This window comes from Struthio camelus, chromosome 8 (assembly GCF_040807025.1).
Source record: "Struthio camelus isolate bStrCam1 chromosome 8, bStrCam1.hap1, whole genome shotgun sequence".
NCBI lineage: Eukaryota > Metazoa > Chordata > Aves > Struthioniformes > Struthionidae > Struthio > Struthio camelus.
Window position 1 is genome coordinate 5,523,168 of NC_090949.1, and position 26,314 is coordinate 5,549,481.

Genomic DNA, 26,314 nt, shown 5'->3' on the forward strand with positions numbered 1-26,314 from the left:
GAGTTTGGAGCTTAGCTGGGATAGGCCTAAATGCACCCATCCTACTACAGAGGCAAGTGCCCCAGGAAGCATTAGCTGCACTTCATGGATAGGAAACAGATGACTCAATGGCTCATCCAAGACTACCCAGAGAGCCTGTGGAAGAGAAGGGATTAAACCTAGCTTGTGTAAGGTCACTCTTATTTTCCTATTTTTGTCAGAGCTCATTCTAAGCAAAAGGACATGCCAAGGAGCTTCCAGAGAACTTAGTCTCTTGATCTTCCAGCTTCCCATCTGATCCTGCCTGGACAAACTGGATGGAAAATGAGTCAGTCATGATTATACATGCAGGTGTTTTTGTCTCTTTCTCTCGTGTCTGCAGGGAGCCTGACACGCTCTGTGAAGACTGTGCTGAAGATGGCACTTTCCATCAGTATGTCCATGAGGCCTCTTCCCCTCGAGTCTGTGATTCCTCTGGCTACTGGACCCCAGAAGAGGCAGAAGGTGAAGTCCTTCTCTCTTTTCCTGGCTATGAATCCCCCAGACAGAGATGAGATGTTGCTGGGAAAAGAAAAAGAAACTACTTTTCTTATAGCTCAATAGTGCAGGAAGGACTTCCAGGTGCCCTGGAGGCACCCTGCCAGCTGTTTTTTGGCAAACGAGCCCTGGCACCATGACAGTAACTCCAGTCACTTCCCAGAAAGGTGTAAGGAAGAGACACTGGGCAGAAGACAGTCTTATTTCATTTTCATTGAAATAAGAGCCTAACGTTACATACATCTCAGGGACTCACCCAAAACAATAGGGGCATTCACAGGCTTTGAGATAGCCGGTCTGAAGGTAGCAGGGATGATCCCCTTGCTTAATCCCATTGAGTCCATACCAGATCCTGAGCAATCTATGTTGGACACAGTTCTTCACTAGCAAGGTGAAGATCAGGGTGGCTCAGCTTTTCATGTGCCAAGAGCCAGATGCCACTTTGGAGGCCCATCTCACTGGCTATCTAGGCACAGTGTCTTGCAGGGGCAAGCAGTTGCAACAAAGGCTTTTCATGCTGTATCATCTCCTCTGAGGTCACAGCAGAAGAGGCAGGAGAGCATGTGAAACGATCCCATGGACTGCCTGTAGTGCATTTGCAGTTGAACCATGTGGAGCCGGAGGATCTGTTAGTTCTGTGCTTTCACATGTGTTTCTGAGCCACTGATGTTGATTGAAAACGTGCCAGAGTGAGAAAGTGCAATGTGGATTGTATTGCCCCTTTGGGATGAAGCCCATGCTTTGAGAACAGGAGTATCAGGATGTATGTGATATTCAGGATCTAAAAACTCACCTCTGGATTTGCTAGATTATGGAAGTATCTCTCTTATTAGGATCACAAGTTGAGCAAAAAAAAAAAAAAAAAAGGCAAGTCTGTGCTTACTAACTGAAACCGAACAAATCAAAGCTTAGCTCATTGTTAGTGGTTCCTTTTTCCCCTGCCTGTCTGGTTCACTGGCAAATTAGAACTACTTCTGGAAGTATTGCATGTTATTATCTCCTTTGCATGAGCCTGCAATTATCACAAGTGCATGATTGCTCTGGTGAGAAAAGAGACAGGTTTTATCATTTTTAGAAGAGTAGCGTTAAATGGATGCGTTTTTGGGGTTGGTGCTGGGCTCTAAGAAATGCTTGCAGTGCTTGTTGAAAACAAGAGCATTTCTATTACAGGATGATGAAATCAGGTGATACTTCTTGAGACTTAAAGCCCAACACTGTTCATTTCTTTTTCTGAGTGCTAGTTCACTCACTAAGGGAGGCAGACTGGAGATTTGAGGTCAGCCTGGTCATCATCCTGGAGGTCCTAGTGGAGAAACAGCCTTCCAGAGCTGGTTTCCCTGGCTTGTTTTGGACCTGGCCCCTTCCTGCCCACAACCTATTTCAGCATGTGCCTGTAACACTCTCCCAGAAGAAACAAGATTCTTCAGCTACTGCTGCAGGAAAGCTTCAATCTGTCTTTGCTCTGCTTAGCGTCTCTGTACTCTGTCCAAATCCATTCAGCTTTAGGGACTCAAAAGTTTTAAGGTATCAGATGCCCTCTTGGCAGGCTTTCCACCCTCATGAGACTACAGAGCAAGTTTCATGTGCTCCCCAACTGTGTCCAGACTGTTGCTAGAGCTGCAGGTGGCACTGAGACAGAGCTGTAGTGTGGGTACTGTTGTCCATATCTCCCAGTTTGTTAGGGGACACACCAGACTTGGCAGAGCCAGTGTTTGTGTCTGTATCCAGTAGCTGGAAAACTAGTGCTATTTATTGCTTCCTGGGATTTGAGGGCAGATACTACCAGCTTTGGAACATGCCTGTAGTGGGTACACAACAGTGTGGCTGTTGTGTAGCATAGGAACTTGCAGCTATAGCATAGAGATGCATAAGATCCCATGCCTATGAGGTACCCGTAGGGCAGATTGCCACTCACGGTCTCCTGTGAAGTCAGCTGTCCCCTAGCTCTCATCAGTCTCCTCTTTGTCTCTCTGTCTAGGGCCCCCAGATGTGGATCAGCCCTGTGAGCCCAGCTTGCAGGCCTGGAGTCCAGAGCTCCACCTGTACCACATGAACATGACTGTGCCTTGCCCCCAGCCTGACGGCTGCATCCTGGAGTTGCGCTTCCTGCACCCTGTCTATCCAGATTCTCTCACGCTCTGGACCACTTACCTCTCCATGGACTCTCCCAAGGCACTGTCTGACATTGAAATCCTGACAGAGCATGGGGAATCCATCCATTTGGGCCCCCTAGACACCTTCTGTGACGTCCCTTTGACCGTGAAGCTCAACATCCATAAGAAGGTATCTGGAGTCAAAATCTACACCTTTGATGAGAGGATGGAGATAGATACAGCCCTGTTGACCTCCATGCCTCATAGCTCTCTCTGCTCCGCCTGCAAACTGATACAATACCGAGTCCTCCGTGATCCTCCGTTTGCTAATGGCTCCCCTGCCACAACGGCACAAGCACACCGCAAGTTCATTGACACGTGAGTGGCAAGATTGCTTCATCATAGGCCAAGTGGGTGGTTGCAATTGTTTTGATGACCTTCTCAGGTTCTGCATGTGGACCCGTGAATGCTTTTTACAGAAATGTTCAATCTTGTGAACCGATTCCATATTCAGCATCAAGAGAAGGCCTCAGTAAACTCGTAGCACAACCCTTGCCAAGGAGCTGAGTCTAACTAGAAGGAACTCATTAAACCTGGAAACATTTCCCCATCAACATGACCAGTAAAATGATTGTTCAAGTTAATGCAACTTCTGTCCAGCTTAAGCTCTAGGGAAATAAATGGCAGGCTCCTCTGCATGACCTGGCAGAAACCCTCTTCCCACAGTCTCTGCCTCTGGCAGTTTAGAATATGAAGACGTATGTCAAACTATGATGCTGCTTGGTACAGTGATTGCTGTAACTGTGGTGAGCAAATCTGTTGCAGATGTATTGGTTGTTCTCTCCTGCTTTTGTTTGAGTCGTCTGTGTTTCTGCAGGGAAGTCACGCCTGGGCAGGTGTATCGCTACCAGGTGCAGGCAGTCTCTGGGACGAACTTGGGAGACGCCTCCCCACCGCTAATCCATGTCCATGGAGCTCCCTACTGTGGGGATGGGAAGGTGACCATGTAAGTTAAGAATCCCATGCTCTCAAGGGAGGTTCTTTAGGCTATCAGGTCATTCTGCTGTAAAGAGAAGTTCTTGGTTGGTCCTCCACCCAGGAACACTTGACTGAAGACAGCAGCATTGATTGCTTGCAACAGACTGGACTGAAAGCTTGTGTTTTATAAAATGCCATGTCTACAGAAGATGGAGATGGTCTTTTTGAGGAGCAGGGTTTGGATGAGGGGTCTAACTTGAACTTTTTCTATGTTGGTGTGTGGTGGCTGCAGTGCTTGGATTCTGGCCCCTCTCCGTGAACAGTCACAGAGTTTGACTCCAGAGGGATCCATCTTTGGGATCATCCAGTGTAACCTTTTGCACAGGGCACATGGTAGCCTTGCACAAATAGATTTTGCAGCAAACGCAGCTCTGTATGCCTCGATGTGCTTAAAGAGCTGTCCAATCTCTACTTAAAACTCCAAGTGATGAGAAATGCACCACACCCCGCGGTGAGCAATTCCAATGGTTAAACTTCCCTATCTGGGATGATTTTGCCAAATTTCCATATTTTAGCCTTTTCAGACTTCAACTTCCAGCTTACTACAAATCATTTTCCTTTGCAAACAGCTGTCTTAATTGCCTGCTTTTCCTTTGCTAAAGGAAGTGCAGGAGAGGTTGTGGTACCGTAAAGGCCAACCAAGGGAAAAAGGCTTACAGTGGGGCTAGATCTTAAATTGATGTAATATGATATAGTTTTAGCGTAAATGTATACCAGCTGAAGACTTGATCCAGAGAGAGCAAATGACCACATTATGTTCCATTGTTAGCATCAATAGGAAACTAGAAGAAGCAGCAGAAATGGGCAGAAGCCTGCTGAGATATGTGACAGACATTCCTTTTCCTGAACTGTGGAGGGGAAGGCCTTGTAGGAAGCCTTGTCTATTGAAATTTTCCACAGTTGTGTGGAATAGCCAAAGATGGGAAAATGGAACACTTGATTTTTCATGTTAGATATGGGTGGAGATAGGTGGGCACCACAAAATGTATGTGTGAGAAGCTTTTGCTCCTTGTGTACATAACTCTATGTAGTTGTGCATGTATGAATATGTAGGAATCAAGGCATTTCTTTCAGCTTGTCCCATCAGATCTACTTTTTCTGGTAGGAGGGCTGAACCTTCTCATGGAAACTGCATGAGTGGGTGTGTGTGTGTTTGTTTTCTTCTGAGGTGCCATGCCTTTCAACTCAGGGTTGATTTTTTCCCATCTTTGGCTAACTTTCTCCCTCTGTTTTCCCCTTCCTCCCCTTCTCCAGCTCCCACAGAAGCACCAGCCCCATCTTGGAGAACCTCCTGCTGTCTCCAGCATTAGATTTCTCCAGTTCCTGCTGCTCCGTTCTTACTCACTTTTCTCTGTTGTGTATAGCTTTGTTTTCTGCCATAGTTCTTGCCTCAGACTTTAGGCATGGTATAGACTTGCCTTTTTCCCTACTCTGTGTTTTCTACCCATTTTCGTCCCCTGAGAAGATATGGTCTCTTCTCTCCTCTCCCCTATTACATGGAGTTGTTTCTCTTCTCCCTTGCCCCGTGGAAATGAATTCAAGAGGCTGAGTCCTCACTTCTCATGGGGCTGAAGCAGCCAGGGGGCGTTGAGTCAGGGGCAGTGTTAACACATTTGGTTTTGTTCTCTTAGGAGCTTGGAGGAGGAATGTGATGATGGGGATTTGCTGGATGGAGATGGCTGTTCCAGGATGTGTAAAAAGGAAAAAGGCTTCAACTGTGTTGGTGAGTCCAAATGGATTGACTTATCCTTTCCAGACAGGAATCAAACTGGTGCGCTATTCACACCTCTCCGATAACTCTCTTCAGAGCACGTGGTGACTTACTTCACTGCAAGACAACATGGATCTTCAGTCAGAATGATCCATGGAGCTTGTCCAGTCCTTGTAATGGGAAATCCCTGTGCCAGGTGGCCAGCATGCTTTCTGCCAGCCGTAGCCGGGTTGGGAGCTAATCTCAGTATGCACCTTTCTGCTCACTGGGGCTCTCTCTGGGTAGAGTGTGTGTCTGGATCCCTCTCAAAGACTGCCTTGAAAGGTGGCCCTGGTCAAAGTACTGCAGGGCCCAGGAGATGAGGAGGGTGTGTGCGCCTTGAACCTGGTTTGTAAACAGGTCATCTGTGGGTCTCTTTGCAGGGGAGCCAAGCCTATGCTACGTGCATGATGGAGACGGAGTGTGCGAGCCTTTCGAGAAAGCAAACAGCATCCTGGACTGCGGTCTCTATACCCCTGAAGGATACATCGACCAGTGGGCAGCAAAAGCCTATGCCTCCCATCAGGATAAGAAGTCGTGCCCTGTTTCCTTGGTGACTGGAGAGCCTGTTGTGAAGGTGAGAGAAGGCATGATGAAAGAAAAGATTTTTCTAGCAACGTCCACGTAGTTAAGCTGTGGAACTCACTGCTCCATGAGTTTACTGAGGCAGAAATAAGATCTTCAGTCCAGCTCTAGAAGTATTCATTGACTACTGTATTCTCATGCAGAGAGCCAGAAGAAGACCTGGACTTTTCTTATGCCCGGCCTTTTCAGTAGTCTGTAGAGCTAGGAAATGCAGTATGCAGAGGGAAGAACAGGGAGCACCTTGCCTGTGTCATGAAATTTGTTAAACAGTGACCACCCCCATCTCACCGACTAAACACGTAACTTTGAGGGTGTGAGTAGTTCCATTGTGTCTGCTTAAAAAACCCATAAGTCTAACAGCTTTTAAGGTCAGGGCCTGAAAGGATAAAATCACTCATACGTCAGCATAGGTGCTATTCTCAAGATGTATGATCTGAAGCCAATGAAAAATCAATGTAAAAATTTCCATCTTTCATATCTATCTTTGGAACAGGGCCTGTGGATCTAGGATAGGATTTTGCCTGATGAATGTTAACATACTCTGTATATTCCCTCCTGAGGAGCTGAAAAAGGGGAAAAAAGAATCTGTAGAGAAGGCATACGTTTAGCCCTTTGTGCTTACGCACTTCTATCGACTGGATGCAAGGAACCATCTTCTTGAGACCCAGAGCATGATTCAATTGCCCATTTATATATGTCTAGTAAGAAGCCCGGGGCTCTGGTGTCTTCCCCTCTAGAAGGGCACAAGTATCTCCTGTGTTTCATTGGTCAGCGCTATGTGGATGTCGCAGATGCCCCAGGTCATCAAGTTGCACCGAAGGCTGGTGTTCAGGCAAATGAATCACATCTTCAGATCCTGATAGCCCAGTCAAAATCTGGAGGCCATGGTCATTCCTACTGTCTTACAGCCTAGTTCATTCTTTCTTGCTCAGCCCCATAGAAATGACAGAGTACTTCAACATAGCATGTTTACGACACCCCAAAAGGGCAAAAGCCTCCTGTGCATGTGTAGGCAATGAGGTGCCGCTCCTGCTTCTGGGACCCACATCCCAGTTACTTTCATTCTAGGAACTGTCTTGGGGCTCTTCTCTCTGCTTCACATTGTGTTGACTCTTTCTTGAGGCTTTGTAGATGCTGTTTAATTCTATCTTTCTCTTATTTCCTCGCTTCCTTCTGAGGTAAAAAAACGTCTTGTCTTTCCAGGTGTGTAAATCCCACCTTCATGATGGGCCAAAGGACCTTCCCTTTGCTGCTTGGTTCCCTTGTACTCCCAGCCAAGGCAATGCTCAGGATCCAGATGGGGAGAGGTTGCCCTTGGATGAGAGAGTCTGGCTCAAGGTAAGTAAGGATGTGTCTTCAGGCACAGAAGGATTTGCTTGTCTTTGCTCCAGCATTTCAGTGACAAAGGCCAGTCCTTTCTGCCTTGGGTTGTCCTGCAGCCTTAAAAACTGTTCAGATTGGACTGAAGAGTCCTACTGACCCTTAACAAAATCCAAATGCTTGTGGCTTAGGTAGGTTGCCCCACTGGCACTGTGATCTGGACCTGTTACTGCAAACCCATCCTGAGTAGAGGTTACCAGGAGAAGGGTTGTGCCTGAAAACAGAAGCCTGCAGAAATGTTTTGAAGTTGAGAAACAACTTGCTTCTGACAATTCTCTGCAGCCAGGCTGTGCCATTACAGCAGCAGAGGGTGGGCATAAGCCCGTTCAGCTGTATTTAAAGCCCAAGTTGCCTTCACTCCTCACAGCTGTGAATAGCAGCACAGGGTAGCTCAACAGCAGCAGAGGGTAGCTCAGAAGTCACGAGCGTTATAGGAAGAGCAGTCTCTTTGGGGAGGGCTGGAGTGACGTGTTGTCTGAGCCTCTGAGAAAGACTGCTCTCTGTACATGCCAGGATAAAGATCAGAATGTTTTCTCTTCAACTTAATAAAAAGCCCACTTAAAGACAGAAAACTGACATCATCTAGATATACGCTGCCATCCTGAAAGGCTCTGAGCGTGCCAGGTTGGTACTGAGCACCCTGAGCCCAGAGCGAATCAGCCCTGGCAGGCAGGTCCTTCTACCCTCCCAGTGCCTCCAGATTAAAGGAAGCGTTTCTATATTTCCAAGCTGCTGGGTCCTGCAGCCTGACGGTGGGCTCTGGGCCTGCCTCCGCAGCTTTAGGCTGCCTTTGGGAGAGCGCCCAGTGCCATGGGGGCAGCCAAGAGAGCCTGGACGGGCTGCCGGCCCGTGACTCTCCATGCTCTGAAGCAGGGTCAAACCTCTCTGTCACGGCAGGCAGAGGAGGAGGACAGAGGAGGGCGGGAGAGCTGAGGATTAGGCCAAAGCAATTTTTACAGCGTTGATTTTCTGACCGCAGCCCCAGTTTAGAGGTTTCGTGGCTGTTGCCTTGTGTTACTGGAAAGCTGTGATCTGGCTTGCTTCTTCCTCTACAGTTTATGAGGGGCACCTTGCCCTGCTTTGCTCGAGGCTGTCTAGAGAGGAACTTTTGATGAGACACTCAGAAGACTCAGTGAATCATCAAACCTTAGTCAATAAACATTGCTATTAGCTCTCAGTTCTCTGTTTCTCCGACTTTTTCTGCCTCTCCAGAGAACTTTCTTTAACTGGATTTTTTTTTCTTCCCTGTCTGTGTGCTTACAACCTACTTTCTGACTTCCTTCTCAGGCATAGGCTGTGACATATGTACCTCCTTTCTTCCTTTGCTAGCAAGAAAGCAGAACTCTCCTTCTCTGCCCTACCTAGATGAAAGCTTGCTTTCCACTTCTCACCAGGGGTTAAAGCATGTTCCAGTTTTATTGGAGCTTGTGGTCAGCTCTCTTCCTCTATGGATGTTTATATTAAAGACTTTCATTACTAGTTCTCCATGCTCTCTTTAGGAGTGCTATTATTTTCCGCCCATAAAATTATTTATGGACTAGTAATAAATATGCCCTTTTTCTTTCTTTCTTTTTTTTCTTTCTTTCTTTTTTTTTTTAATAGATTTTGCCTGATTGGTAACATATTCGGTTGGGAAAGACAGATTCTTGTTCACAGTTTGCCTAGCATGTCTGCCTGCACAAACAGGAATTGTGCTGTTCACACGCACGTGAACATGCACACTGTTTTGTGCCCATGCACTCCCATGGCCATTTTAAAGCTGCACCTGTGTCACCTGCAATAAAACAGCACCACAAGTCTCATCACAGAGTAGGAATTGATTCCTACAGCATTTCTCAGAAGGTGTCACCAATGAGCAGGGAAAAAGCTTAGGTCCAGCCATAGGCACCCAGTTGTGAGAGAGCTAGGGCCAGGGCAGGACGTGCAAATGTCTGTCCCACCTAACGAACCTTCCACCATGCACCTTGCATCCATCTGCAGATGGGAATCGTTACAATTTGCAGATCTGTGGCCATGCTTTGTTCTTGGGTTCCAACACATCCGAAGAAGAGAGGAATCAAAATCACTTGGAAGCAAGTCAGGGTGTGTAGCACACAGGAAATTAAATGAAAAGGTGGAAGGGGGGTGGGGGAGAAAAAAAATTAAGAATATAGCCCACTGTGGCCAAGCACATAATATGAGAAAAGGAACAACAAATGGGATCTTAGTCAGATAAGTCAGCTGCTGCAGCTTTAGCTCAGGGCCACAATTTTCCCTCATCTCTGAACAGACACACAGTAGGAAGGGAAAGGTGAAACCCTCCACCTCAAGCTGTGTAGTCCATGGAAAACCTCACTTGACTCCTCAAAACATCTTTCCTCCCCTTTGAGGAACTGCATTTGGAGGAGCGGGCAGCAGGCGGCGTGGCTAAAATTGGCCAGGTCTTGCCAAGCTGCAGCTCTCTGGCTTCGGAGACTTCTCAGAGTAGGTTTCCTGCTCTGTACTGGGCTTTGAGCACTGCTAGATTTGCTTCTTCCTTTTTTTTTTTTTTCTCCTCTCCTCCTCTCCTCTGTGTGGTTTGGTTGGCGGCTTTTGTTTTTTGTACCCTCATTTCCCCTCCCCTTTCTCTCCCTCTTGCCCCCAGTTTCTGTGCTCAGTCCAGAGGCGGACGCCTGGCACGTACAGAGGTACAGACAACTGGGGCAGTTTCAGCCCCTGGGGACCATGTCGAGCCGCAAGGGCCATTCCCTGGAGCTGTTCCTCCCAGTGAAGTAAACCCCAGATGAGACAAGAGGTGGCAGAGGGAGAGCAAAGGCAGAGGAGGGGCGGCCATCCTCAGGGCTTGCTCAGGGTGCAGTTGCTGCATATTGCACCTCCTGCGAGGTGGGAAACCTGCTTCCCAGTCCATGCCCAGACAGCTGGGAATTGCCCTCCTCTGAAATATAGTTGACCTTGAATTTCTGGGCTCCGTTTAAGCCTGCATTCCACAAAAACGCTCCATAGGGTGGATCTGGATCAAAACATATCGCAGCACTGGGTGGGAGGTACTAGGGTGAGGGAGAAAAACATTTCTATCCTCTTACTTCCACAGAACGTTTGCTCTGCAGTGATTGATGCCATGAATTTCCCGGCTGTCTCGTATAGCCTTCGGGAGCTCCTAGACAAGTGGGGAACCGTCAGCTTTTCTAATAGGCAGGACTTCCTGCCACAAATCTTTCCACTTGTTGGCTGACAGACAGTGTGCAGTCACTCTGGTTACTGGGGCCTTTTTTTGTTTTTAATGGAAATATTTCAGTGGTACAGCTGGTAGTTCTGCTCTCTGGATGCCTCACATGCCCAGTCCACGGCATGTGGTGTGGAAGTTGGAGCCTAGCTAGGAAGGTCAAAAAAAGAATTATCTGGGCCTGGGTCAGGCGTTGCTCAAGGTTAAGAGTAACAAGCGTTGCGGATCTGGAAAGATGCCATAAATTTACTGCAAGGATTGATACATGTGGGGAAAACTGGTAAAGGGGAGGAGGAAGATTAGGTGGGAAAGGACTGTGTTCCTCATCTTTCTTTCTGTGCGTCCTCATCGCTTCTGCCTATTTTCACACTCTGTTCACTCCCCCTTCCTTTCCTGCTCTCTTTCCACCTCTTCACTGCTCTGTCCACCTGCAATCTGCTGGACTCTTAGACCCCGTGCCACTCTCCCTCTGCCTTAACTCTTTCTCTCTCCCTCTCGTTTGTATCGGACCAGAAAGGTTGTTTCCACAGTTCATTGCAGGGAAGTGTTTCTGCTGCCTGCCCGCTCTCAGGGTCTCCCTTGTCTTCTCACACAGGTGTGCTTCCACAGGCCAGGAGTGCCTACCTCCATCTTGGTTTTCCTGGCGTCTGATGGCACCATCCCAAATGACCAGCGCAAGTCAACTGTGACTGTCCAGCTGAGTGATGTAAACGGGCTGAACCGCTCTTTGGGTGAGTATCCTGCGAGCTGCAGCACCAATCCTGTGTCTCCCCACTTTCCCTCTCTGGCCACCGAATTCCTCTCCCTTCCTGTCAGGGCTGGATTCGGGAGCCCACAAATGCAGCAGATGTGAGCAAGGTTGTGTCGGTTGGCTCCTGACTGCTGTCAAAGACGACGAGGGCTGTTGCTCTCGTGGCAGGGACACCAGGAACCCCCAGCATGGCTGGGCTTCCACTGGGTTAGGTGCTGGTGTCCCCATCCCAGCTCCCAGCTGCTTTTGCTTCCCAAGCTTCGCACTGAGCTACAAGCTGGTCTGATGTGTCTGGAGGCATAGGAAAGCAGGAGGGGAGGATCTTAGCAATGGGAAAAATCTGAAGCAAAGCAAATATCACTGGAGCTGAGCTACTGATTTCTTTCTTTTGATCCCCCCTCCCCTAGGGACACATGAGTTGTCATGTCAGCAGAACCCGCTCGTCATCAATGTGACCTACAACCAGGAGTACCTTTCCCACCCGATCGCTACAGTGCTGCTCAACTTCTCCTCCCCACTCGTGGGCATCGCAGCTGTGGCCTTGCGGACATCTGCTCACTCTGCTTCTTCTGACCTGACCACCTGCCTCCTGGAGCATGAGGAGGGACACGGCCACCAGACCTTCAGGTATTGCATCCTTGTGGGCCCTTCTCCGATGGGCATGCAGAGCCCATCTCTCTTCCAGAGCTTTGTACTTTATTTCTGACATTTTTAGCTCTACTCACTCACGTTCAGGCACGTTTTGTCTACTCGCTGAGTTGTTTCATGACTATTCTCAGGTGGCTTTTGGGAGGCAATTGAAAAATCTAGTGTAATGAGACTCAGTTTGCTTATCAGACTGTGGGGGTAACACCGGAAAATAGATTTTGTGTGTGGCCTGTGTATCTGCATAGAACTACATTAAAGGACCTTTTCAGATAGGGAAATCAAGCTCCCTTTGATGAGGAATTATCATTAAAGGCCATCACTGAAGCTAAAATTTAGGTTTCTTTGGCATGTACTTTACAATAGTCTTTAATGTGATGAAGCCATACAGTTTTATTCTGCAGGATCAGAGCCCTGTTTGGGCCTCCCCTTAGCATGGCACCCAAGAATGTGCTGAACTCCAAGCACGCGAGCACCTCTGTTCATAATACCAAGTTTCATCAACTAAAATACCCAGCGGTTTATAGTCCAGGCTGTGTTTGCATTCCTCCCCGGAGCGGGCTAGTCAGATCCATCTCCATCCTTCCCAGCCATACTATGTGGGTTAGCCGAGCTCCTTGGGAGATGGAGATGAAGCTTCCCAGGTCATGTCTGGCACCTTCACTGCTCTCATTAACGCAGAGGAAAAACACTGCAAGGGTGACTCTGTAAAACAGCCTGCTGGCGAGAGCTTTGCAGACTCCTGTCTTTCCGCCTGGGTTTTGGTTTCCTTCCACACCACCACCACGTGTCCCAGGCCCGTTTCCCGAAGGAGGGGAGCGGGAGCCTCGCTTGCCCTGTTCAGACTTGGGTGCCGCAGAAGATTCCTCGAATACCTCTGCGTGCACCACCACCTCCTCCTCCTCTCTCTGGCTTCCCATCCATCCCAGGCCCTACACCAAGTCTCACGCTGCCCCCACCATAATACAGCGATAACAATAATAGTAGTAACAGCACTTTAATTTATTGACGTCCGGTGCTTGCAGGCGTCTGTATGTCTTCATAAAGCAGTAAATGAGAAGCAGTACTTGCGGACCAGGGCACTGTGTTCCAAGTAAATTGCGCTGGCAAAAGGACAGGGGGGAAAAACTGTCATCCAAGATAGACTAAATAAACAAGGCTGAAAGAACGTGCAGAGCAGAGACGCAGACCCAAGAAGGAATTAAAGGAAGGTGCTCAGCTTTGTCCTAGAGAAATAGTGGGGCTGATGACAGCCAGACCTGCTAAGTCTGGCTCTGCATTCAGATCCCGGGTTCCCTGAAGTTACAAGTATCCAGATCCAGGGCTCTGGTCCAGTCAATTACTCAAGTTATGTGACTGGGAATGCTAAGGTTGGGTCTAAGCTTTCCTGAAGCTTTTGGGGGCGTTAAGAGTTAAGGGCTTTGCCTTGGGTCATCAAATCACTGCTACTATCATTATTTTTCTTCTGCTGATGGGCTGCATGGACGACTATCCCTGATAATGAATGAGTATGCGTGTATTTGTCTAAAAGCTTGTGGGGTCATAGTACAACTGATTTATGTAGAGTTCTGGAAGCCATGAATATCCTGCAGTCACTTTTTGCCTTTTTTTTCAAATGTGCATGCGTGATTTATGCTAAAACATAAATCTTAGTGAGTCAGCATATAAATATTATTCTCAACCCTACATTAAAGGATCAGTGTCCACCTGAAATGCAGTCAGTTTCCTCCTGGTAGCCGTTATAGCTATGTACACACATGCTTCCAAGACCCTGGCCAACTGATGTGGTTTTTCAATTATATTTTCTCATCTTTTAAAATAATTCTGCTTTCTCATTGCTTGAGAACTCCCCCCCCCCCGCCATAAGACGGGCAATGACTGCAAGGAGGAAAAGACTGACCAGGCGTAGGTGAGCATCACCTACATAGAGCAAAAAGTACATACAGAGAGAAATGCACAGAAAAGTAAATGATTTTTTCTTTTCAGTCTCCGTTTAAGGATTTCAGGGAAGACACTTGTAACAGTAGATTTTGGTTTGAGACCTGCAGCCAGGTGGCCACTGCTGACAAGTTACCAGCCAGCAGCTGGGCAAGGGGAACTATTCATGTGCCTACTCTCAGCTTGCAGAAAGCGCCCTTCTCTGGTAAAAATGCAACACTTAGCATCTGCTGCATCATGTGTGGTGCATGTGCCTCTCTCCCCTGCCCCCCAGCCCAGTAACTCTGAAGTCAGGAGTCAGTTTTGATCAAATCTGACAGAAGAGCAGCAATCTCAAATGTCAGTCAAGTTTCATAAAAGCGCATAGCTGGCAAGAGGGGAGAAAGTCTGAGAGAAAACTCTATCAGATCAACCTCCGTCAGATACTAGTGACTCCACACAGGAGAGGGATCTTGTAAACATCCCAGCTACAGGAAAAGCTCTCCACTTTAACCTTCACAGACACTGGAGCCTGTTAGCCAGGAAACACAGGCTCATACAAAGCCTGTTTCCATATCTCCAGCGCACACCAGACTTTCTGCTGTCCTTTTCCAATTGGCACAAAAGGACCCAACGTGATCCTTAGGTGTTCTCTTCCCTGTCTTGCCCTTGTCCTGTGGGCTCCCTCATGGCCTTGGCTTATGGCTTAGCTGCAGTATGGCAGGGCCAGCAGGGCCTCCACTGCTCTTCTCCTCCCCACCGTCTCACAGCTGGTCCCTCTGCCTTCCTCTGCCGGCAGCACTGAGGTTGGCAGCGCAGCAGTGGCTTTGAGGATGTGGGTCTTGGCTGCCTTCCCCTTTTCTGGTATTGGGACAAGTCAGGCAAGGGGCTGTTTTGTGGAGAAGATAAGCCCCCCAATTCTAGATCTCCTCGCCTGGAGGCGCTTTGAAAAATTACACCCTTATTTCAGGGCTTTATAGGAGTATTGAGCTCTTTTGTAAGCATGACCTCCACTGGGAGGGCCAAACCCTTCACAATCTGTCCAGGGCAACAAAACCTAGTGACGCACAGCACAGTCATCCTAAATGGAGGCCTACATTTTCCCATCTCCACCTATAAACCTGGCATAAGAGCAGTTTCCACTGGCCGGAGGTGTCATGAGGTGCCAGCTGTTCATAGAGGATAGGCCTAGGGTTGAAAACATTCAAATTATGGTGGTGTAAAAAGTGTCTGCTCCTCATGATCAGCCAGGTTGCAGGAATTACCATGTGATTAGTCTTAACCCTCCTCAGTCGTGGAGGTAGCTTGAAGCACCCCAAAAGTAGGCTACTGGCCTCCACGCAGTAAATTGCTCTAATCAGCTGTGATGTGGTAGCATGTTAAATTGTAGGTTAAACAAGTGCCCTTGGCAAACAGTCTTGAGTAAATTGGATCCCCCGAGTCTGAAGAGTAGGAAATGCTATTTATAGTTTCTCTTTTCTGGACAACAGGCTTGAATACTTAGAGAGAGTTAGGCTTTGATTTATAATCTCCAGTAGTCTTGCTAATAATAAAGCATCTGCCTTTGTTAAATTGGGAAGTGCCCAAGTATTTTTTCCCCTAATTTTATTTTAAAAATCTATTTAATCTCCGGAATGAATATACTGAAGTATTTTTATTTTTAAGGGCTAATAATTGGTTTGGTATAAAGGCAGGTGAAGTCTGGGGGGAAAAAAATCCCCTATTAAAATCCAGGAATATAAAATCTTAAGAGGTTTAAATCCATTTTACTGTAAAAGATCAAGTCTGTGTTATTCCAGTAAAGAACTGAAATGCCCATTCACGCGCACCCAGCCTCACACAGCATGTATATGTAAGCGTTTTCCTAAAAATAGCTGCCAAAAGGCCAAGTAACAAAAGCAACAGCAAAAAGAGGTTTCATGAATTCAGTCTAGAAATGCTCGTTGCCAAAATAATAAATGTAGTGGCTTGGTATTTCTGTAGCATCTTTCATCTTGAAGGATCTAAGTGCTTTGCAGGCTCAGGAAAGTAGAGACATTGTGTTTTTTTGCTAATGAAATGCAGCCGTCTCTGGGTCAGGATGCAGCAGGTATTTGACACTAGCAAAAGTACATCCTTATTTTGAAGAAAGAGTATCCTTCTCCTTTTGGACCCTCTTGAGGTGTTGGAGGCTGGAAGAGCACCGCAGGCAGAAACAGCTCGGGGATCCCTCCCTAATGCTGCGCTGGCAGCACAGGGCTGTGGGATTCCCTCTCCACTGGCCCTGCCAGCAGCCCAGGGCTTGTTTTTGCTTTCTCGGACGAATCACAGCCTCAGGCGGTCAAGCTGAAATCAAAGTCTTAATGAGATTCCTGAAAATTCGCAGCAGCAGAGAAGGATGTGCCTGAGAGGAAACTTCACCCAGGGCACTCTTGTGTTAGCTGCCTCGTCCCTTGGGTCTGTCCCTTTTCAGTCATGGCAAAGACCAAGCTCTCACTGTAGCTGGGACTGGGAGTGCTGCCTCATCAGGACTGCCATCCCACCAGGCTCAAACTCTCTAACTTTCATGCTTACTCTTTTCCTTTGGATTTTAAAACGGAGCCACAGTCCCTTCTGTTTTCCTTGGTACAGGCTGTATATCAAACCAGGGGAACATTGTTCATTTCCTCTGTTATTTTTATTTTTAGCTTGGTTTTATTTTTAGTGTATTTTATTTTATGTTAGCGTGTACTGGGAAATGCCTTGGCGCGTTAGCGGGAAAGGTGCTGCAAAACAAAATCTGCATTGTGTTTTTATTTCCTGTATGATTGCCCTCCTCTGCTAGCCTAAAAGCACACTTAATGCATTGAAGGGGAACCTGGTTTAGATTTCTTTTATATAGCAAATGGGTGTCAGGGAAAAAAAATCAGATGGAATCCTTTTTTTTTTTCTTTAACATATTGTCAATTGCTAATCTTTATTTTTGTTCAGCAAAGAAAGAAGTATCATTTCAAAAGCAGGTTTTGTTTGTTTTGTTTTCTTTCCCCCATATGCTAATTTTATGCGGGGTCAGTTCATGAACTATATCTGTACTGATGTGAAAATTTGTGGGGACCCTGGCTAGAGATGCTGGCACTTGCTTTCCTTCCCACTGAATGACTTACTGTGCCACCTACCCTGGCTTAGGGTCCGCCATGGTTGGCAACCCTAGTGTTTGTCTTTGAGAAAGGCCTTGTTCAGCTGAAGTCTGCCTTGAAACTCGAGGTTGGTGATGACAACTGCAGTGGGAGGAAAGCAGAGAGGGAGGGAAGAGGACAGAAGAGGCAGAAAAGACCAGAAAGGGAGGACAAGTAGGATGCAGAGGAAAAGCATGGCAGTCATTAACGGGAGAGGACATAAATGGCCTAGAAAGGGTTGGCTTTGAAAATATGTGTCCTAGATGTGTTCTAGACATGCTGCCAAATGCCATCAGATGGAGACTCAAGAATCTGCTTTGTCCTCAGATCATGGCTGACAAAGTGGTGCAGCCCCCAGGTGCAAAGGATGGACCTCTACCTTAAGGTCCCAAGGTCACCCCTGCATAGGCTCGGGCATGCTCAAGTCAAGACATACTTCCGTCCCCACAGTGTTCTCCCGGCTAGCGCATGCTTGGGCTTTTCTTGTATCCGCAATGCAGCAGGCATTGAGAATGGTTTGGCCTTGAGAACAGCACATGTTGTCTGAACAGCTGTTCCCTGTTTCTTCCTAAGCAAACATAGCCTCCTCAATACAGCGTAGAGGCCTGTTAGAGCAAGTTTTGTCTGTCCTGCACCGTGCACATCCTGTCGTCTTGATAAAACATCTGAAGAACCAAGCCCAGGATCCTGACCACCACCTTTTCTAGCCAGTCTCCTCGAAGAAGTATCTTCCAACCCTAAGTTTTTCCACCAAATTGATCCTGAAAGTTAAACAGATCAGCCAGGCAGCTGAGAAACAGGGTGATTGGTGCCACACCAGAGAAAAGGCTACCCAGTCTGAGAGCTTGCTCCAGATATGGCCAGCTCCTGATACACAAGGCCTTCTGTTCTCCCCATGTCCTGTGAAGAAGGGGATGAACATTGGGAGGCTCTGAGGTTTGCCTACAGCAACTCTAGGTGTACCACTGCCAGCCAGCCTGCCCCTATTCTACCCTGCTATCCCTAATGTCACATACAGACAATAGCATTTTTCCCAGAAACTGGATTAAACATGTCCTTCAGAAGGCTTTCTTATCTAATATTGCAGACTCCAGGAGGTGATGAGTCTACTTTCTTTCCTACTAAGTTATTCTTATCTCCAGTTACCTTCTCTGTTGGGAACTTGCTTCTGATTTCTAGATGAAAGTTGTCTGTCTTCAACTCCAGTCATTGGCTTTTGTTCCATCCTTGTCAGAAAGGTCCAAATTCCCTCTGCCAACAGATTTCCTTTCTGTGCGCATAAGTTTGTGTAGAGTGACCGGAGCCTTTCACCATCTCCTCTCTGTCATGATAAATAGTTTATGCTCCTTAAATCTCATAGTCTTGCAGGCCAGCTGTGAATTCTACTTGCAACTCCCTTTTGATATCCCTCCAGTATTTCTACATCCTTCTTGGTTTTGTTAGTACCGTTATCAATGCCACGTACAAAGGCAAGATCATTTCCTTCCTTCTTTTGGATGGTGTCCTTTTTGCATCTCCAAGAATCCAGTTAGCCTTCTGGTTATTTCCTTGCACTGAGAACACAAACAGATGCATCTTTCTCCACTGATTCCCAAAGCTCGCTTAGTGTCTATGTTGCAATGGGATAGCTGGCCCCACTGTCTCTGCGTCAGCCAAGCAGAGGCCGGGAAAGACTGTAAGTATGTAGCGAGCATTTAGAAGTACTTCCTCTGGATCATGTTTTTTGATCCCATGTTTGGTGGATTAGGGGCTTCATGAGCCAGAGGTGCTGCCTTTGTTTAATAGCCTTCAAGAATCTTCTGATCCTTTTTGAACATCTGTAAAATTTTATCACCTGCAGCAACTTGCAGGAAGGAGTTCTAGTGTTTGACATCCACTGAAAGCAGAACCATACCCTTCTGTATGCATTGAACTGGCCACCTGCTGTTTTCCTTTGAGATCATCTAGTTCTCACATTGGAAGAAACAATGAACAATTATTTCTTATTCCTTTCTTCCTTGCCATTCAGGATTTTATAGCCCACTGTTGTGTCCCTCCAAGTCATTTTTTTCCCCCCATCTGTTCAGTCATTGCTTGTCAAAAGGTAATCTTTACCTTGGGTCATCCTTAATGACCCACAATGTGGCATTACGTTCTCAAGGTGGAGGAGAAGTGATTCCCCTGCAGATGCAGTGATAGAATACCTCCATACCTTTCACACCAGTTTTTAGATTGCAAAGGCAGAAGGAACATTTATGAACAAACATCCCAGTGAAAATGAATCTTTCTGAGCCTATAAGCTGCACAGCAACATGTTCACACAGCCCAGAGGCACCAAGCACAGCCTGCCGCAACAAAGTTGAAGGCAGGATCACTCTAGAGATGCTTTACTGGGAGGAGCTAATAATTCATTGGGAGTCTCATTAGATGTCTGTAAGAGAAAGCTGAACTAAGATGTTACTGTTTTTCCGGACAAACTGCTGCAGTTGCTAGTTGCTTTAGCTCATTGGTTGGGTTTCTATCCCAGCTGTGCGTTGGGTGACCCAGAACAGCCCTGCTGCTGGAGACATGATGCAGCCCCAACATGGGGTCCACGTGGGAGCCAAGAATTGCCTGCGAGCCATGCAAGCCTCAAGATCCGGCCCAAACTGACACCAGTGGCCCTCTCAGGAGTCCATTTCTAAGGTGGCTAGCCGTGTTAGGATGGCTTTGTTAGTCACCTTTCAAAGACATGACAGAGATAGAGGCAGGTAATAGAGTCCAGCTCCCAGCTGCTATGTGATGTGTGATTACAGAGGAATCTCTTTGAAGGAATATTTTCTTACTATGGGTACCTGTCAAGATCCTCTGAGCAGGGTCCTGGAAAGAAGGCTATAAATCAGCAGTGAAGCCTCTGCATCCCTGGAAAAGATAGGAAGTGGCAGAAATAAAGTATAGCACGTTACCATGATGATAGGATGTAGATAAAGGTGGTCTCTGGGAATAGCTGAATAGTTGAATATGCATCCTTGAGGAACCGAACAGATATTTGTTGACTCACCCTACAAGTAAGGAAAGGTGTGTGGTGTTGCGCTTAGTGTTAGTCAAACAGACTGACTGGCAGACAAATGAATGCATATGATCATGGGTGGGCGGATGAATGGATAAACAGATGAATTTATATGATATTAGATGGACTAATGATATGATAGTGGCTGTCTGTTGCTGTGACAGAGGCCTGAATAACTATACGGAAGTTATTACTTCTAAATGAAAGACCATAGGCTCCTAGTCAAGTGCAGGTAGAAGTTGAAGGGTCTTTGCTATAGCTTCCATGTGGGGCAGCTGAGAATGCAGCAAGCCCCCTGGATTGCTCTGCAAAGGGCAGACTTTCTCTGTACTTCCTCAGCCCAGCGGCCAAAATAACTCCTCCCATCGTTCCAAGGACTTCCTCTGCACTGGCAGTGCTGCCCTGTGTTCTCCATGCTGAACTTCAGCGTCAGTTGGTACAGGAGACCTATTCTCATGGACTCCTTTGTGAGGGATTTTGTCTCCAGTAACAGGAAAGCACGCAGTCTGGCAGATAAATTGTACCTGTGTGCTTGTCTCATGATTGGCAGATAGGCTATCTTCATTCAGGAGAGATGGCCTCCATCAGGAATGATGAAGTTACAGCTGATTCTTCCTCCAGCTGGGAAATAGGCTAGAGTGAACTTGAGATCCCATTCAGCCTCACTCTCTGTCCTTCTGTGAATCTATTTTGGTGCAGCAAGCAACAAAAAATGATGGAAAGGAACCACCTGGAAATATATTGAGGTTAGTTCTTTTTGCTGCTTCTCGAACATTTACCACTGTGGTTCTGAAGAGGCCAACAGATCATTTGGCATCTTACTGCTCCCTTTTCTCTATTTGTGAGGTAGATTACAGTGGATGACTTGCAGGGATGTTACTCTTTGCCAGTTCCTTTGAGAGTCACATGCAAAAACAAATACCATGTTCTTGAGATTGCAACCTCAATGAAGATCGTAGTCAGGAAGCATCACCACCACCATTGGCTCTGTACATGCATCCTGCTCCCACAAGGATGGTTGCCATCAGCTTTACTGTGTAAGTGCGAGACCTTTCCCCTTCAAAAGAAGCATACCTGGAAGGAGAAGAAATTCCCAACTATTTCCAAAATATCTTCTCTCATTTCCTAATTTTCCTCTTTTGCCAGGCTACTTTGGGGTAAATATCTTTGATCTCGCTGACGTTCAGTGGTAGAATCCAGACTCCACCAGAGTACATGCAGTGACTTCCATCAACACCTCTTCTTGTATTCGGCTTGATTTACTTTGAGTTGGATAAATCCATCAGTTTTTTCTGGGTTCTATGAAATAATTGTACAAAAAATGCAAAATTTCAACTTTTCAGAATTTGAGTTTTAGAAGAACAAAAAGATCTCTTTTTACCAGCATTACTGACATTGGTTCAAGGTGTTCCATTCCTGGCAGTGGCCTCCTGCTCTTATTATAGAAACATGAAGGATCCCAGTGGAAAGGTTTTGCTGTAAGTTTGTGGAATTGGTCCCATTTCATAACAAAGCTCTTATCATTCCAGAGCAATTAGAGCCATCACTAAACTGCTAAGAATTTCACAGACTTCCAGATTTGAAATTTTGTTTGATGTATGAATTATGAAACTTAGAGAGCCAGAAAATAATGCAGGCTCGTGCTAACGTGGAATAAGTTAGGAGGAAAAACCCTAGTTTTTTGTAAGAATGTTGTTGACAAATCATTAGTTTGGGCTTCAAAAGATGCTGAGATTAAAAGTGAAAATTTTTTAGATGTTTCATATAGAAAAAATAAAATAAATCATAAATAGATTTGTCATAAATCATATATAGCCTGAATCAAAAATGGACAAATGTCAGGAGTTTGCAGCTGCGATATGGGGATTTTATTTATCATCAAAAGGAGAAAGAACTCCTTCATGCTGAGATCAGAACTGGGCTAACTACACCATTTCCTCGTCCAGCCATCATTAGGGTGTTCCAGCTGCTGGGAGCAATGATTTATTCCATTACATTACCTAAACTGTGGTAGGGCATATGGATCATCATAGTGCCAGGCCACATAGTTTCTTTGTTCTGGATTCGTACAGCATCAGGCACAAAGGCATTCTTGCCCAGATATTGCAAAGACAGTGGTGGTGATGATAAAGAAAACGATCAAGGCAAAGTTTGTAGGGAGAGATGATATTTTTTATTAAACTTACTGATATATTTGAGAAGAGTAGACAGCTTTCAGTGATGCAAGCCTCTCCTGAGGTCTGGAATAGAAACATCAGACTTCAAAGCTATATACAGATTGAGAACAATTTCTCAAAACTTAAGTAGATATGTATCAGATCATCTGCAAAATAAAATGTAGTTGGTATTTATGGGATAAGGGGGCTGTTAGTTGCATAGAGAAAAGGGTGATAAGTTCGCCAACCTTTGGGGCAAAGAGGGAGAAAGCAAGTTATTTCTAAAATATATATATACACACATATATAGAAAATACATACAATATATATGAGTGGCATATATTAAAAGAAAGATTTCTATGTCATATTATGTTATATAGTTATGAGTCTCTTACATATAAATATATATATCTATATAATGTATCTATAGTAATAAGAAACTTATTGATCTCTTGATCTATCTTATATCATCATCACTGGTTAGGTTTCCAAGTTGCTGGAAAACCAAAATATGCCCAATAGTAATGAAAATGATCAGTGCTTCATTATTTGTTATTTAATAATGGCATTGTCATCCGAGACAACGTGAGCTCCGTGCGCTGCCATCGGTCCGCTGACGTCAACAGAGCTGCGCTAACGAAACGTTCAGCCGGACTGAATGTGAGCAGAGGGTGTCCCCTAACTCAGCACAACTTCATAAGCAGATGAAGTTACATGTCCCGGGGCTCTGCAGAATCTGACGTGGCAACCCAGCTGTCCCGGCACTCTGACGTAGCCTACATACAGTCTTTTGGCTAAGCCAACGCTCATCTTCCAACCCAGCTTCTTGATGTGTGGGCTGTGACGGGTTGTGACTTGGCTAGATGATCTCCATGTGCCTGGAGGCATCTAGGGGTAAGGACTTTCTTACTGTGATGTGTCGATGCACCACCAAGCCCAGGGTAGGAGGGAGCAGGATGCTGGTCTTCGCCTGGGGTTTCCTGCAGCTCCCGCAACCCAAAAGCGGCACACAGATCCCCATGGACACTGTGTGTGCAGAACGGCAGGCTTTGCTGAACATGGTGTAATTTTCTGACTGATGAGGGAGGGGATGGAAGGCAAGAGCAGGCCTAAAAAGAAAAGAAACTCAGCCCCCCCCCTCCCCACGCATGTTCAGAGACACGCACACAGGCAGGCTGAGGACAGTGGTTACATCATGGAGAGGTGGAGTTAGAGATGAGAGTGGGTGTGTCCATGTGTGCATGTGCTGGGGGCACAGGCAGGGAGCGAAGCAACCGCCTGGAGAAGGTGACTGGGGGAGGAGAGGGGAGAGGACGACAATTGGTACCAGATGCCCTCAGAAGCTAATGACCTGACAAACGCTGCACTCGTAAAACAAATTCTTTAAAAAGGAAGCAAATGGAAATATAAGCTAGTGAAAGAATTTGCAGCAGCTGCCCTGAAACCATTTCTCACTTCATAAACAGGTCTGCACTGAAAAAACAGACTTTTTTTAATTTCTTGTTCTCCTTTGTGGTCCCTTCCCGTGCCATTCCTCCCCTCAGCCTGTGCCCACAGGGCATTGTAGAGCCATGGACGGGACTGTGCCCTGTAGGTTTCCACTGTGACTGTCTCAACAGGCTTGTCCAGAGTTAACAGCACCTTGCGTTCACTGATCTTCCGTGTCGGCACCAATTTTGGGTCTTCTGTAGGATTTTTACCTGTGCATCCTTGGCTGGAGAAATTGAGCGAACGGTGGCAGCGCAGCCTCTGCCTCCCGTGGGCCGAACATAGCGCACAAAATTGTCAGCAGTTGCGTGTGGAGCAGGGTAGGCCAAGGAGCAGAAAGGGGGGCGTTCAGGTGTGCCTCCCTTTCTACTCTCCCCGGTTACTGCGTGAAACTGTGTGGAAGATTCAGTCAGCAGCACCTCTGCTTAGGAGGGGCTGCTGTCAATTCTGGTGCTAGGACATGTAAAAAGCGGGTCCTGACCACCAAATAGCCAGAGTGTTTTCTTGTGGGAGCTGTTCTGTTAGCCCTGTGTCTTGGCCTAATTCCATCCTAGGTAATTAATCTGCTGGCTGTACTTCATTCACTGATGGAGAACTTAGCCCCCTGGCCAGAAGTGCCCTCCACTATGGGATTGTTTGTGATGCTTAATTAATCAGTACCAAATGGCTGCTCCTTGGCAGGAAGCTGCTGTAGCAAGGAGGGGGGTGTTTATTCCCTGGGGACAGGTGACACATGGCAAGCTATCCCTGGCCCCCTTGGTAACTTGCAGAGGTTCCCAGGGGAGCATATTCTTCCTTTTAGCTGTATCTCACCTAGGGAACTACAGCTGAGCCCATAGAGCTGGACAAATATATTTTGAAAGATGATATTTGCCCCAAAGAGCTTGGCATCAAAATCCACAAGGTGAGTAGGCTTGAAATGATGCATGGGACTGAGGGAAGGAGCAGGGCCCCTGAAGAACAGGGCAGAGCATCAAAGCAGAGAGGGAAGGAGCAGCAAGAAGGTGACCAGTGCAGGGTGGAGGGGAGAGCTGGAGCATTCCTCTTTCCTCTGCCACCACAGACGCTCTGCTGTGACTGCACGTAGCTTGGAGGATTGCATGCATGTCCTCAAAGAGGCAACAGGATGCTCCAGGGGTGGAGTGCGAGCCTCAGGAAACCTAGGAGAGACTCTGGGACCATGAGGGAGATCTTTGTGTGCCCAGCAGTTTGAGCAGGCTCAGTTAGCAAGTGGTTTTGTGAGATGAGGAACCAGTGGCAGTACATCCACAGTCACGTGCAGTTGCTTCTTATGGATGATTCTCTAGTATCTGAATTGGTTCTTACTCTGACTGAACCCTTTCTTGCAGTTGGAGCATCATAGGGACACTAGCTGATATGGATTCTCTGAAGGCTAATACAGGGTTTAACATACCCGTCAGCCCTTCTATCAGCAGTGACTTTAAAAAAAACCTCTTTTTCTTTTCTTCCTGGCCATCTGTTGTTACAAACCTTGTCAGAACATAATAGCACTGGAAGCTCTTATCCCATGCTATGGTTGATTGAAGTTGAGGTGTGGATGCAAAAGTTACCGGAAAGGAGAAACGCCCAGTGTTATTGCCTGAGCTTTGTTGCCTTAGGAAAATGCAGACCTCCTGCTTTCCATTATCTGTCCTGTGCACACTAGCATATCTGAGAGACGTGTGCAAGAGCAGAGTACGCACGTGAAGACAAGTGAGTGGCTGCAATCGTGTGAGTGCTCTCAAACTGTGTACTCCCTTTGGCACTGAAGAGTTCACTTTCAGGAGGTCTCTTTTGCCACAAATTCTCTGGTGTCCAGCGTGATTTCAGCATGTTTGAGATCTTCCCTCTGTTGGACAGAAAATAGACAGCACCCGTAAAGTCTCTTTCCTCTCTCCAGCTATGCATTTTCATCCTGGCTACTAAATGTGACTGACACCTGATAACATGTTCAGAAGTTGTTATTAGGGGACAACCACACACATCCATGCACAGCTCATAAACTCACATTCCTCCCTATGCGTAATGAATACACACTCACCCTTACACACGCACGTGAACACTTAGGCACAGTGTGACTGCACAAATGAAACCAAAAGTTGCAGTACAACTTCACAGCCAGTATATATTCACACAGACTTCAGAGGATGAGCACTGGATCTGAAAACCTGGTCTCATCACTTTTCTTAGGGAGAAGTTCTTAGAAATTGTCACGTGTAGGGACCATCTTCCTGCCAGAGATGCTGTAGCTCTTTCAGGAAGGTGATACGATGAATGTTGTTTATAGTTTCTGTTGTCTGTTGTCCTTTCTGGATAGGCAAACCAACCTGTCTTCTCCCCCTGACTTCCCTCCCCTCAGTCCACCTACACTGTGCATCACAAGGTCCTTTTGTGCCAGGTGCTGTACAGGCTCTGTGAAATACAGCCCGTGCCCCCCGAAGAAAAAGGAGCTTGAGTAGCCACACCAGACAGCTCCCTCATTCAGCTGGGAAGAGAGCCTAGATTTTTGAAGGAGTGCTCTTAGACCGTGTTTCTTTCCATCTGCTTGGAAGGGCAGCATCATGGTGTGTGGGAAGGTGTGTGCTGGGGTTGGGCAGAGATCCAGCCGAGACAGAGCTGGGAAAAATTACC

The 26,314-nt window shown here is 46.7% G+C and overlaps 1 protein-coding gene across 1 annotated transcript in view; it reads left to right on the forward strand.

Moving 5' to 3' along the window:
• PAPPA2 (pappalysin 2) overlaps positions 1 to 26,314 on the forward strand; it is a 116,631-nt gene that overhangs the window by 46,806 nt on the left and 43,511 nt on the right. The window contains exons 6-13 of the mRNA XM_068952541.1: positions 362 to 483; positions 2,495 to 2,987; positions 3,487 to 3,615; positions 5,279 to 5,370; positions 5,781 to 5,974; positions 7,186 to 7,320; positions 11,160 to 11,295; positions 11,723 to 11,942. Of these exons, the coding sequence (XP_068808642.1) occupies positions 362 to 483; positions 2,495 to 2,987; positions 3,487 to 3,615; positions 5,279 to 5,370; positions 5,781 to 5,974; positions 7,186 to 7,320; positions 11,160 to 11,295; positions 11,723 to 11,942 (1,521 nt within the window). The remainder of the gene's footprint in view (positions 1 to 361; positions 484 to 2,494; positions 2,988 to 3,486; positions 3,616 to 5,278; positions 5,371 to 5,780; positions 5,975 to 7,185; positions 7,321 to 11,159; positions 11,296 to 11,722; positions 11,943 to 26,314) is intronic.